General features: G+C 62.6%; 2 protein-coding genes across 2 annotated transcripts in view; one reads left to right on the top strand and one right to left on the bottom strand.

The window, feature by feature from the left end:
- The first annotated feature begins 2,862 nt into the window (after positions 1-2,862).
- NEU4 (neuraminidase 4) lies at positions 2,863-6,696 on the top strand. Its single transcript, XM_049614489.1, has 3 exons — positions 2,863-3,063; positions 3,153-3,408; positions 4,412-6,696. The coding sequence occupies exons 1-3, from the start codon at positions 2,863-2,865 to the stop codon at positions 5,395-5,397; spliced, it is 1,443 nt and encodes a 480-aa protein (XP_049470446.1). The 3' UTR covers positions 5,398-6,696.
- A 4,659-nt stretch (positions 6,697-11,355) lies between these two features.
- The window catches only part of PDCD1 (programmed cell death 1), an 11,882-nt gene continuing 9,763 nt past the window's right edge, over positions 11,356-13,474 (bottom strand). Inside the window, exons 4-5 of the mRNA XM_049614488.1 lie at positions 12,561-12,595; positions 11,356-12,313 (exon numbers count right to left, since the gene is read on the bottom strand). Of these exons, the coding sequence (XP_049470445.1) occupies positions 12,110-12,313; positions 12,561-12,595 (239 nt within the window). The 3' untranslated portion in view covers positions 11,356-12,109. The remainder of the gene's footprint in view (positions 12,314-12,560; positions 12,596-13,474) is intronic.

The raw sequence follows: 13,474 nt of genomic DNA, 5'->3' as shown, positions 1-13,474 counted from the left end.
CCCCCCCCCCCCCCCCCCCCCCCCCGCCGTGGGATGAGGTCCTGGCCCAAGTGACAGGTGTGCCGAAGGGCCCCAGGGGTAGATTTAGAGGTTGGGTGATGCAGACAGGGTGCAGGGGCTCAATGCCAGGGGCACCGTCCCAGCCTGCAGGATCCGACAGGTGTGTAGGCCACACTCCACCAGGCACAGGGTTTGTAATTGAGTCCTTGCCCCTGACAGGGCACAGGACAGGCAGGTTAGACCGGATTCCCATCCGGCAGGGCAGTGACGGAGCTAAGAGGGCCCCTCTGTCCACTTGTCTGCAAAGCCCGTCTCTCCTCATGCTGTCTTCGTGTGTGTGCATTTAAGTGCCCTGCAGCAGGCCGGGATCCTGGTCCAAGGGACAGGAGACGTGCTGGTCCGGAGGGCTGTCCTGAGTGCTCCAGGCAGCCCAGACAGGATGTCGGGACACAGCCGTCCTATCCTGGTCAGGCAGACCCCTGCTACCTGCTCATCTGGGAGCCCCCGGGGCCCTGCTCTTCCTCTTCCCTTGAGGGGATCTCCTTGGGACTTTGGGGCTCTGCCGAAACCCGCGGCTTGGCCTAGACAAGGACAGCGCCGAGGGCCCGGCGGCCCTGCCCTGCTCTGTGCAGCCAGCTGGTCTGGGAGCCGCTGGTCTGGGGAACCTCCGTTTCTCCTGCTCTGTCCGCAGGGTGGGGGTGGGGTGGGCCCGGAGCCTCTGCCTTCCCCGACACCAGCCCAGGTGGTCTCAGGGCCTGTGGAGTGAGCCAAGTGGACAGAATGTCCCCTTGTGTCCATTCAGCCTTTGGGGACACGTGGCATGTGCACCTGCTTCCTGCTTGGGGACAACTGCCCCTTGGATGCAGACTGGGGGCGGGCCGGGGGGCTTCCAGCACACAGGAAGCTGCTCTCAGAGCCCCAGAGGCTGTGGTGGGGGTGGGGCGGGCAGTGGGGTGGGCCTGCGTGCCGCCCACGAGAGCCTTTCGGGAGCAGGTGGCCCTGGGCTGAGGTGGGCTGAGGTGGACTGAGACGGACACGTCTGTCTGTTTGGGGGACCTCAGGAGAGGAGGCCGAGCCAGCGGCAAGGCCTCCCGTGTGTCCCGGCGAGGCCGCTCCTGCGGTGGGTGCTCGTTCCCGTGACCGGTCACCCCTCTGCATCCTGTCTCCTCAGACATTCACTGGCCGTGCCTGTGTGTGGGGGGGCTTGATCTGCCGAGAGGGGTACTCTGAGCGTGACGTGGTGTGTTTCGCTCTCTCCCGCCTCCCTGCCTCGCCCTCCCCTCAGTGCCCTCAGGTGCCAGTTACCTCCCGGTGCCTGGCGGTGGGCCTCTGGCTGCTCCAAGTTCGGCGTGTGGCACCCCTGCCCCTATTGCCTGCGGTCCCCTGGGCCTCTCTGCTCACTCACTCCCGTCCCTGCGGTGGAGGGGGGGGTGGGGGAGGGGGGGCTGGGCCAGCCCTCATTTGTCTTGTGCAAATCAGAGAAAGAGGCCTCCACGTGCACCCCAAATGTGAGCTTCCCTTGGGAGCACACTCCTAGGAGGGGGGCTGCCTCCAGGAAGTCTGCCCTAGGCCACTCTCTGTCCCCTGCTTGTGGGCCAGCCACAAGCCACAAGGCTTGTGGGCCTTGTGTCCAGCCAAGGTTTTGGGGGTTGGCGCTGTCAGGGGCATGGGGCCCAGGGGCAGGGGCAGGTGGGGCCGGGGTTGTGGAAGAGAGGCCTGGAGTGCAGTGGGGAGGGTCTCCTCTCTCCTTGCTGAATCTCCCCCCCCTCCTGCCAGGGCCCCCCTGGTGCCTGGAATGTTGCCTCCCCTCGGTCCCTTCCCCTCCCCTTCCCCCACCCTCTTAGCCTTCCACTCTGGGAAGCCCCCAAGCACACCACCCCCTCCCCAACCTGGCTTCAGCTTGTGGGGTCCAGCTGGGGGGGGCCTGGACACTGGGGTGTGTACCTTCCTCCCTTGAGGCACACGTGGGACCCATTTGGGGCACCTTGTGGGGGGTGTCTCTGCTGGACCTCCTCATGACTCCAGCTTTGCTCAGGAGCCCGAGGGACTGGTCCCCGGCACCCATAGGTGGCCTGCTAGGGACCTGGAATTCAGGCCCCCTTCTCTGCAGGAGCCCCACTGGCGCCCCCTCTTGGTTACAGCAGGCCCCCCCCCCCCCCGTCTCCTGGCCACTCCTAAGAGCCCCCTGACCCCCAGGTCTGAGCAGGGTGGTGGCGGCAGCTGGGGCACCTTCCCCGAGAAGCCTGCGGCCGTGGGTGTGGGACGCAAGCTCCTTCTGTCTCCGAGGCTCCTTCCTGCGTGGTGAGTGTGCACACCGGTGTCGGCACCTGTGCCGCCTGCCCGGCTCTCCCTGTCTCATTTTCGGGGTGTCTAGCGCGTCTGTACCTGTGTCTCTCTGTGCTTGTGTGGCTCCCGTGCTCGTGGGGTCCCTACTGGGGGAAACTGAACCCCTGCGTGTCCCAAACGTTGTGCCCGGATTGTCCACTTGGACAGCCTCCTGCCTGTGTCCGGGCACGGGGCGGGCAGTCGGGGCACTCCGGCCGGGGGCCCCCCGCTTCTGACACCGAGCAAGCAGCTCCCTCTCGGGGGGACCCGGTTGAGAGGAGGAAGGGTCGACTGCAGACGTTTGAGGGTGCAGTGGCAAGGAGGGAGGGGTGGGCAGGGACGGCCGTGGACGTGGGGTGAGGAGCCCGGGACAGGGTGGTCTCCGAGGAGGAGGGGCACAGGGAGGCGCGCGGATGGGTGGGGGCGTCTGCACCCGCAGAGCCCCCTCCCCCATCCAGGCGCACAGGAGGGGAGCGCGCCAGCCCCGCCCGCTGACTCCGGGGGCCCGGGGGGGGGGCGGGGGTGTCCCCGCAGAGCATGGGGGCCCCGCGCGTCCCCGAGCGGACAGTGCTCTTCCAGCGTGAGAGGAGCGGCCTGACGTACCGCGTGCCCGCGCTGCTGCCCGTGCCCCCCGCGCCCACCCTGCTGGCCTTCGCGGAGCAGCGGCTCAGCCCCGACGACGCGCACGCGCACCGGCTGGTGCAGAGACGGGGCACGCTGGCGGGGGGCTCCGTGCGGGTGAGTGGCCGGGCGCGCCCCGCGGGCAGGGCCGGGGCGGGCCGCCGCCGCGCGCGGGTAAACTGAGACCGCCCCCCCCCCCCCGGCAGTGGGGCGCCGCGCGCGTGCTGGGGACGGCCGCCCTGGAGGAGCACCGGTCTATGAACCCCTGCCCGGTGCACGACGCGCGCACGGCCACCGTCTTCCTCTTCTTCATCGCCGTGCGGGGCCGCACCCCCGAGGCCGCGCAGATCGCCGCGGGCAGGAACGCCGCGCGCCTCTGCTGCGTGACCAGCCGGGACGCGGGGCGCAGCTGGGGCGCCGCCCGGGACCTCACGGAGGAGGCGGTGGGCGGTGCCGAGCAGGGTAGGCGGGGCGGGGTTCGCTCGGGGTGGGGTCCGCTCGGCTCGGTCTGCGCTGGGAGGGGGCCTGCAGAGTGGAGGGGTCTCACCAGGTTCACCAGGTGACGGGAGGGGGGCTCTGCACTGCTGGGGCGGGGGAAGGGTCCGTCTGCAGGTCACGTGGCTGCCTACTCCTCCACACCGTTTCTTGGGACTGACCCCCCCCCCGCCCCCCCCGCCCCTCCGAACTCCTCAGTCCCGTGAATGGGTGTTGGTCACCCCCACCTCCTGGCGGCAGGAACAGGCTCATCTAACCAAGCCCGTCTCGCTCTGAGCGCTGAGGCCCCTCCTTCTTAGCACCCAGACCCCGGTGGGGGGGGGGGTGTCCAGCCCAGGGCCAGGCAGGTGGCCTGACCCTAAAGCTTTTCCTCCACTCCTGCTGCCCCCTCCCCGAGGGCCATAGCACCCACTGCCCCCCGAGGCGACCCCAACCCTGGTGTGGCGACACTGGCCCAGGGGTCACGCTGATCCTTGTAGGTGGGAGCTGAGCTGAGGGGATGTGGCAGGCTTTGAGACCTGGCCAGGACGCACAGAGCTGCTCCGAAGAACTCTCTGTTCCTGTGGACCCTACCCCATGCGACCCAGGCCCAGAGCCTGACCCCACCCTGAGGGTCCTTGTACCCCTTCTGCCCTTGGCTGCCCCTCTGGGCAGGGCTCACGCTGAGCACTGCCAGTGGCTGCCCCCCCGGGCCCAGGGACTAGCTACCTGATGCCGTCCGGAGAGCCTGGCAGAGCCACCTGCCCAGGCTCCCTGCTCCCGCTAGTGGCGAAGAGAGGCTTGTCCAGCCCTGGGGGATTCGGAGTGGCCGGCAGGAGTGCGGGTGGGAGTGCAGTCCCCCATTTCCTCATGAGCTGTCCCCACATCTGAGGCACTGGCTCCAGATCGTCCCTGACCCCCAGGGCGGTGGCGTCTGGCTTCCGCCAAGGCTGCCTCCCAGCTCGGATGATCAGCAGTCCCTCTTCTGCAGACTGGGCCACATTTGCCGTGGGCCCGGGCCACGGCATCCAGCTGCGCTCAGGCCGCCTGCTGGTGCCTGCCTACACGTACCACGTAGACCGGCGGGAGTGCTTTGGCAAGATCTGCAGGACCAGCCCGCATGCCTTCACCTTCTACAGTGACGACCACGGTCGCACCTGGCGCCACGGAGGCCTGGTGCCCAACCTTCGCTCGGGCGAGTGCCAGCTGGCCGCGGTGGACAGCGGGCAGGCCGGCCACATCCTGTACTGCAACGCCCGGAGCCCGCTGGGGAGCCGCGTGCAGGCGCTCAGTGCGGACGAGGGCACCTCCTTCCTGCCCGGGGAGCTGGTGCCCGCCCTGGCCGAGACCGCCCGGGGCTGCCAGGGCAGCGTCCTTGGCTTCCCTGCCCCACTCTTTAGCAGGCCGAGGAATGGTAGATGGCCAGTGGGTGCCGGGAGCCACTCCTACTCTCCACACCTCTGTCTTGGAGTCCAGGAACCCTCAGAGGAGGGTACTGGAGACACCCAAGGGGCCCAGGGGCCCCGCAGGATGGAGGGATGTAGGGACAGCCCCGAAGAGCCTGGCCTGGGGCCTGGGCTCAGTGGGATCATGGCGGCCTGGACCTCGAAGGTCCCCGGGCCCCCTGCCACCCTGTCTCAGAGCCCCACCTGGCTGCTGTATTCCCACCCGGTGGGGCGCAGGGCTCGGCTCCATATGGGAATCTATCTGAGCCGGTCCCCCCTGGATCCCCACAGCTGGACGGAGCCCTGGGTGATCTATGAGGGGCCCAGCGGCTACTCTGATCTGGCATCCGTCGGGCCAACTGTCAAGGGAGCCCTGACCTTTGCTTGTCTGTTTGAGAGTGGGGCCAGGGTCTCCTACGAGGAGATCTCCTTCTGCATGTTCTCCCTTGGTGAGGTCCTGCAGAACCTGCCGCCGGGCCCCAAGCCACCCGGCCTCGGGGACAAGCGTCTGGAGCGCTGCCGGCCTTCCTGACGGGCTCTCTGGTCCGACCCATTTGTACAAACCTCATAGTATGCTTTGAAATAAGAAACAAAAGTGGGCAGACTTCTAGGAGACATAGATCCACAGTTACAGTAGAAAATTGTAGATACAAGTCTCAATGACTGACAGAGTGAGCAGACAAAATCAGGTTGCACACAGAAGCTTTGGCCAACTTGCCCAAGAAGCTTCCCTCAGTGGACACACGCACAGCACTGCACAGAACAGAATCTACAGTCTGTTGGAGTACACGTAGGTGTGAAAATTGACATTATATTGGATTATGAAGTCAAGTCTCTAGAAGACTTCAAAGGATTGAAAATCACAGTGAAATTGAGCTAGAAATGAAAACAAAAGGAAACTTAAAATCTTCCTTGTGGGGGCACCTGGGCGGCTCAGTCAGTTCAGCATCCGACTCTTGATTCCGGCTCAGGTCGTGATCTCGGGGCTCCTGGGACCGAGCCCTGCGTCGGGCTCCGCGCTGAGCTTGGAATTCTGGCCCTCCCTCTCCCTCTACCCCTTCCTTGCTTCTCTGTGTCTCTCAAAAAAAAAAATTTTTTTTTTTTTTCCAATCTTGTGTCTGAAAATTGAGAAACACAATTCTGAATTACCCCTGGTTCAAAGAAGACGCTACACTGAAAATGGAAAAAGACGTTGAAGTTAATTGTGTGAGCACCGCAGGCAATCTGTGAGTTGAGCTGAGCCAGGTGGGTCCTGTGGGGGCGGGGGTGGGGGGAGGTGCCGTGATGCCAGCACCTTAGAAAGTGGCAGTAAGTGAAGTCCAAGGAAGCAGCAGAACTAGAGGGACAGGAGACTTCAGACACCAGAGGGAATGGCCAGAGCCAGAGCTGGGTTTTTAGAAAGCTAGTAAAACTGATAACCCCCTCGAGGGGCTGGTCATAAAAGACACAAAACGCACAAATCCAGTATCAGGAACGAGATGGGACACACGAGGAGGGCCCTACAGATGTTCACAGGTTTCAAGAAGATACTAGGAACCATTTATATGAATGGACAATTCCTGGAAAAATACAACTTATTAAAGACAAAATAGCCTGAAAAATCCTATTAAAGAAGTTAATCTGGAATTTAAAATCTCCACACACTGGGGCACCTGGGTGGCTCAGTAGGTTGATTGTCCGACTTCGGCTCAGGTCATGATCTCACGGTTAGTGGGTTCGAGCCCCGCGACGGTTTCATGTCAGCCATGCTGACAGCCCAGAGAGCCTGGAGCCTGCCTCAGATTCGGTGTCGCCCTCTCTCTCTCTGCCCCTCCCCTGCTCACACACTCTCTCTCTCTCTCTCTCAACAATAAATAAAACATTAAAAACATAATAAAAAATAAAAAAAAAAATATGTGCATTCTAGGAAAACTGCAGGGGTACATGGCTTTCTCCGTGAATTCCGCCAAACATTTCAGGATACCTGCTGGTTTATCGGATAGTTTCACTTTGCAAGAAATTGCCCTGCCTGTTTTCCAAAGTGGCCGCAGCTCGTCTTTGGTGAGGTGTCTGTTTAGAGCCTTCGCCCTTTTTTAACTGTGCTGTTTGCCTTCTCATTGGGAGTTTTAAGACTTGTTTGCGTGCTTTGGCAAGTGAGCATATGGAAAGATGCCCCCATGGGGAAGACCAAGTAAAACAAAGAGCAGGACGCGATTAGCCTATCAGCGCGGCGGGTCCGGAAGGCTGACAGCGCCGCCTGCTGGCCAGGGGTGGAGCAGCAGGAGCGTTCTCCTGCGGCGGGCGGGGCGGCCACGTGGGAAGACAGCGTCACCGTCTCTTACAAAACTGAACAAACTCTTGCCGTAGAATCCAGCAATCGTGTTCCTGGGTATTTATCCAAATGAGTTGAAAACCCGTGTCTACACAAAAACCTGCACATGGTGTTTATAGCGGCTTTATTCAGAATTGCCAAACCTTGGAAGAAATCAGGATGTCCTTGAGGAGGTGAACGGACAAACTGGTCTATCCAGACAGCGGGAGATTACTCAGCGCCAAAAAGCAACGCGCTATCGAGCCGTGAAACACATGGAGGAACCCGAAGGTGCGTCACTAAGTGAAAGAAGCCAGTGTGACAGGGTTACGTACTGTGCGATTCCATATGACATCCTGGAGAAGGCAGACCTTGGAAGACAGTGAAAAGACGGGTGGCTGTCAGAGGTTGTGGGGAGGAGAGGGGTGTGTGTGGGGCACGGAAGGTTCTTGGGGCCGTGAGGGCAGCGAGTGCCATACCATAATGGTAGGTACGTGTCACCGTACATCTGTCCAAACCCACAGAGTGCACATCGCCACGAGTGAGCCCTGATGTGAGGTACCAGATCACTGCTGGTTCATCAGTTAGGACAGATGTGCCCCACCAGTGGGGGATGCTAACCTCGGGGACACTGTGTGTGCGGGGGGCATGGGGATGGCGTACTGAGACTTACTGCTCAGTTCTGTAAACCTAAAACCGCTTTAAAATATATCTACTAATTCGGGCGCTTGGGTGGCTCAGTCGGTTGAGCATCCGACTTTGGCTCAGGTCGTGAGCTCACAGTTTGTGAGTTCGAACCCTGCGTCGGGCTCTGTGCTGACAGCTCGGAGCCTGGAGCTGCTTCGGAGTCTGTGTCTCCCTCGCTCTCTGCCCCTCCCCTGCATGTGCTCTGTCTCTGTCTCTGTCTCTCCCAAGAATAAATAAACATTAAAAAAAAATATGTCTACTAATTTAAAAAAAAAGTATAGCCATAAACACTCTGACAGTAAGAAAAGAGAAAGAAGAAAGTGCCTGACAATGGTTGTATAATCTTGAGAGCATCCAAGTGGCCAGTGGACTCGTGACAATGTCATCAGCCTCACTGTGAGCCGGTCAGCTCAGGAGCCTCAGACATGGGCCCCCATAATTGGGTGGGGCCACCGGACCGGAGCCGGCGGGTCCAAGGCCCCCAGGGGGCTGCGGTTGAGCAGCAGTTGAGGGGTTCCAGCGATTGGAGTCAACATCATGCTGGCCATGCCGCCTTGATTGCCCTCAGGAAGACACCTCCCCACCCCATCCCGAATTCTCCTAAATCTCAGGAGCTGCACCAGGCCCAAACATGCCCCTGTCCACGCGGGATTGGTTACCACGCACTGGGGCTGGGACCCTGGAGTGAGGACCGCCAGCCCCTCCTTCCCGATCCCCTGGGCGGGTTGCCTTTGGGGTCTGTGCTCTTCTCCTGCCAGGAGACCTTTGTCAGGGCCCCCACCTTGGATTTCTGGGTATGGCACAGACTCCTGTCCTCCCGTCCCACACGGCCTTGCATTCCTATCGGGAGGAGGCCAGCGCTTGCCCCCAGCTCTGCAGACCAGGAAAGGTGAGCACAGGTAGTGGGAGAGGTCGTCCTCCTGGCCAGAGGGGCTACAAGTGTGGGGCTCTGGTGGCCCCGGGCTGTCGGGGTGGCCACATGCCCTCCGCCCCGGGTGCCCTGCGCCAGGGTCTCAGGCCTCATCTGAAGAGCCCAGGCCCCCACCGGTCCTCCTGAGGCCAGCCTCCAGGAGATGAGCCAGGCTGGCAGAGAGGGAACCGCTGGGGTGGGGGGGGGCGTGGGTGGGGATGGGCAAGTTGCCCCAGCCAGGGCCGTTGACACACGGGACTGGGGCAGAGCAGGGCACGGAAAAAATGAGTGGAGGCGGGCCGCAGGGGCCGTGTTCCGGGAAGGCGAGCATCAGAGTGCTGACTGTGCCCGCGCTCTCTCACTTCTTGTCTGAGCCGCGGCGCTGCCGCCAGTGGGTGGCCCGGCCGGTGGCTTGGTGAGGCCACCGCTTCCTTCCCTCTCTGCTGCGTGCTCCTCTGTCTTCTTTTTTCTCCCCCTCCTTCTTCTTTTTTTAGAATACGAACTTACCTCTTTTAAAACATACTCAAAATATGTTAATTTTGATTGGTATTTTCGTGCTCAAAGTGCTCCCTTGTCTTTGAGTAGAGCCCCCAGCTCAGTTCCTTTTTTGGGGGGCAGTGAGTTGCCCCTGGGGTTCCCCCGACTCCTGCTGCCTGCCTGGGGTGCACGCGGGGTCCTGGCGGCTGGCTCACCCCCGGGAGGAGTTATATAGGCGGGGCTTAGGCGTCAAAGGGCACATGTTTCTCTAACCACTGGCTGGTGCCTAGTCCTCCAGTCCGGCCTTGTCGCCCCCGGCCGCTCCAGGGCTGTCTCTCCACGTCCTCGCCAGCACCGTGTTGTCACGCGGTCAGAGTTTTGCCCGCGGGTGATTTGTAAGTCGTAATCTGCGTTTTTCTTATTATGAGTAAAATCGAACATCCTTTGGTTGCTTAAGGGATCTGAGTATACGTAGATGGAACACACGCGCGTGTGTGTGGTTACGTGCGTGTCCGCGTGCATGCGTGTGCACGTATGTGTGCGCGTGGGCGTGTGAGTTGGTGGTGCCGCCTCATCATATCTTCTGCTCACTTTTCCATCGTGCCTTCCATCGGCCTTGCTCTTTCCGTATTTTAGGTCTTTACATAACTGGAGTCTTAACCTTTTGTGTAATAATATTGCAAATACTTTCCCCTGGTTTGCTTCTGACTTTCCTTTTGCCACATTAAAGTGTTTCCCCCAATTTGTAGAGTTGAATGTGTCAATCTCTCTAATGGTGCTGTGGTTTCGAGCCGGTGTGGGGAGGCTTTCCTGCTCCAGCGTGAAGGACCTCGCCCGTCTTCCTCTGCGTCTGCTCGGGTTTCCGTCTTACGCTTGTATTTGGGATTTGTGCAAGTCCCTGGCACACGAACGGAGTCCACCTGGTGCTTTTCGAATAGCTGCTCACGCCCTCTGTTGCAGGATGTCCTTTCCCAGTGTCCCACCTCTCGTGTGTGAGCGCCACCGTTTCGAGCCGGAGGTCTGATACAGCTGCTCTCCTTCGCTTGGTTTCCTAGGTTTCTTCTTCTTGTTTGCTTCTCCATACGAACTTTTCAGTCGCAGTGGGTTTTCACTGGGATGGTCACACCTACCAGTCAACCTGGGGGGGGGGGGGGGGGGTTTGGTTGGCCCCCCCCGTCCCCCCCCGGGGGGCCCACCCCTGCGGCCAAGCTGTCCTCCTGCGGGTCGGCGCGTTTCTTGTTAAATTTACGCCTCGGGCGTAACTTTAGATTCTCTATCACTCTCTCTTCCAGGGGGCGGCTGTTTGAATGTACGAAAGCCATTTATTTCTGGGGGTTAATTTTGTGTGTGCCACCTGACTCCATTTTCTTATTGCCCTATTCGTGTTTCTGCAGAAGCTACTGGGTTTTCCAGGCATGCAAGCCTGTGCCCTCCGCAGCCTTCCCCGGCAGGGTTTGTTCCCTCATGTGTGACCTTGCCTGATGTCCTCGCCTTGTCCCGGACTTGGTGATTCTAGCTCCTGCCCGCCCAGGACAGGACCCCAGCGTGGCGGGCACAGGGTGTGAGCCCTGAGGGCTGGGTGGGGGGCAGCTGTGTTCCTGGCTCCCGAGGGTCTGGACGAGGCTCACTGGGAAGGACAGGATTGGGGGGTGTTGGTCACTGCAGTCAGGGACAAGAACTGAAGGCCCCTGATGGTGGTGCTGTGTCTTCTTCCCGGAGGACGGAACAGACCTCCCCTCTGCATCTGGGAAGGGCCGTGTGTCTCCAGTGGGGCTGCACCCACTCGCTCACAGCCTGGCCTGACCCCAGCCCAGGGCACTGACACTGCCTGGGAGGGACGGTCAGGTGCAGGGGGCCTGTGGGGAGGGCTGGAGCAGGGCAGATACCGACGCAGCCTCTCGGCTGAGGTGATCTGGGGACAGACTTCTTGAGGGGGCCGTGGTACATGATGGGGGGGACGGAGATGAGGGGCCTCGGGGCTCCGTGTGTTCCTGGGACAGAGAAGGTGCCGGCCAGGCGGGTGAGGGCCAGGCCCGAGGAGGGCTGGCTGTGTCCTCTATTTGAGGCAGAACTCCCCCCCTCCGCCCCCCCGCCGCCCCAACAAGGCCAGGAGAGAACCTAGGCTTTTCTTAGAGTTTTCGTCAGTATTTAATTATAATATAATAGAACAGGGTGAGGGGCTCTGAGGTGTGTGTGGAACCTAAGACAGCCCCTGACGCCTGGGTACCACTGCCCCCCTGCCGTGACAGTGGGCCCTGGGGGTGCCGGGCGGAGGCCCCCATAAATAGCACCATGCGTGGGCACCGAGGGGAGGGCGACTCCCCAGCTGGGGCCCGTTCCCCTTGTTGCCCCCCTGCCCCCAGGCTGCTTGGTGGGCTGGGCTGTGCATGAGGGTGGCCCGCAGACGGCCTGCCCTTCCCCACACCAGGAGCTCTTTTCCAGGCCTGGAGGGGCACGAGGTCCCGGACCCCATGCGTGTGCCCCTCCACCCGTGTGCTGCATCTCTTGGCCGTGGGGGCACTTCACCGGCACAGTCCCCAACCAGGGACCCTGTGCGCCCATGTCCTGGAGCTCCCCTGGGAGGCATTGGTGGGTCAGGGAGAGCCACAGCGCCAGACCATCCCCCGCAGGGAGGCGTGTGTGGAGGTGCAGAGCAGCAGATCTGGGGAGCGATGGGCCGGCTCAGGCCCCGAGTCCCCTCCCCACCGCCACACGGTCACACGGGACGGGGACACCTCCTACCCCCGGGTCACGTGAGCGGCGAGAGGAGAGCCAAGCTGGCAGTCCCCACAGCCTCCCCCCGGCACGCTCCTCCTGGGAAGGGTCCGCCCGGGCTCCTGGCGGAGGCTCTGAAGGACACAGGCCAGCCGAGGAAGCCGGTCAGAGGGGCCAAGGGCAGGGTCCGTCCTCGGGCCTCAGAGGCAGGGGCCCCGGGGAGCCCGGCCTGCTGGGGAAGACGATCGTGGCATACTCGGTCTGTTCGGGGGCGCAGGGGGCGGGGGGCTCGGGCGTCTTCTCTCGCCACTGAAAATCCAGCTCTCCGTAGTCCACGGTGAACACGGGTGCCGCAGAGGGGCCCTCCTTCTGCAGGGAGAGGGCTGGCGTCGGCGGTCCCGCGGCAGACATGCGGGCGCGCACCGGCGCACGTGCAGACGCCAAGCCGGAGCGAAGCCAGGCAGGGCCCGCGCTCCGTGACCCTTCCTGGGGCCCGGTGTCCCCGCGCTCAGACTCCCTGGCGGGTTCCCAGCCCCGCTGAGCCCTGCAGCGGCCCCGGCCCTCCCCCAGCACGGTGCGGGCTCTGGTGCCAGGGCGCCAAGGGAAGGGAACTCACCAGAGGCTCGTCCTTGCTCCCGCAGGCACAGGCACCTGTGAAGAAGCGTCCGGAGTGAGCCCAGGAGACCCGGCGGTCCTCGGGGTGGGGGTTGTGGCAGGGGTTCCCGCCCCCGGGGGCTTGGGAGGGCACCACGCCTTCCACCCGAGGTGGCCGAGTGTCCTCCCCCCCCCCACCCCCCGCCCAGCCGTCTGGCTGACCCCGCCCCCCACGTGGTGACCCTGAGTCCCTGCTTGTCAACCAAAAGTCCGACGGACCGCGGGTTGTCCAGGCTGGCGACCACCTAGGACCCCCGGCTTGGGTCCTGCCGCGGGCGCCTACTGTCTCGGGCTGCAAACCCTGGCCGAGAGAGGAGCCCACCAGACCCACCCACCATCCCCGGGTTGGTGCAGCACACGGTGGCGGGGGGCGGGTGGGGGTGGCGGCGGGTGGTCACAGTGAATCAGTGTAGCAAGTCTCTCTCCAACTGATGCCACACAGCACTGCCACGTGTCCACCAGTGGCCAGCACACAGAGCACATAGCACATTCTCGAAAATATTAGGAGGAAAATCGTTGGAGAAGTGAACTCCCACTGGAGACTGGCTGAGATTGAGTACTGCTGCCCCGGGGAGACTGGCTGCCCTCCCAGACCCCAGCCGCCCTCCCTGACCCCAGCCGCCCTCCCTGACTCCATCTGCCCTCCCTGACCCCAGCCGTCCTCCCTGACCCCACTGTCCTCCCTGACCCCAGCCGCCCTCCCTCCTGACCTCAGCCGTCCTCTCTGACCCCAGCCTCCTTCCCTGACCCCAGCCATCCTCCCTGACCCCTGCTACCCTCTTTCCTGACCCTAGCTTCCTTCCCTGACCCCAGCTGCCCTCCCTGACCTCAGCCTCCCTCCCTGACCCCAGCTGCCCTCCCTGACCCCAGCTGTCC

The sequence above is a fragment of the Panthera uncia genome (assembly GCF_023721935.1).
Source record: "Panthera uncia isolate 11264 chromosome C1 unlocalized genomic scaffold, Puncia_PCG_1.0 HiC_scaffold_3, whole genome shotgun sequence".
NCBI lineage: Eukaryota > Metazoa > Chordata > Mammalia > Carnivora > Felidae > Panthera > Panthera uncia.
Note: the sequence above shows the minus strand (reverse complement) of the source record. Positions and strands in the feature narration are given on the sequence as shown.

Coding starts and splice junctions, on each gene's coding strand:
- NEU4 (XM_049614489.1), top strand. CDS start 2,863: ATGGGGGCCCCGCGCGTCCCCGAGCGGACAGTGCTCTTCCAGCGTGAG. Junction 3,064..3,152: donor TGGCGGGGGGCTCCGTGCGG/GTGAGTGGCCGG, acceptor CCCCCCCGGCAG/TGGGGCGCCGCGCGCGTGCT. Junction 3,409..4,411: donor GGTGGGCGGTGCCGAGCAGG/GTAGGCGGGGCG, acceptor CCTCTTCTGCAG/ACTGGGCCACATTTGCCGTG.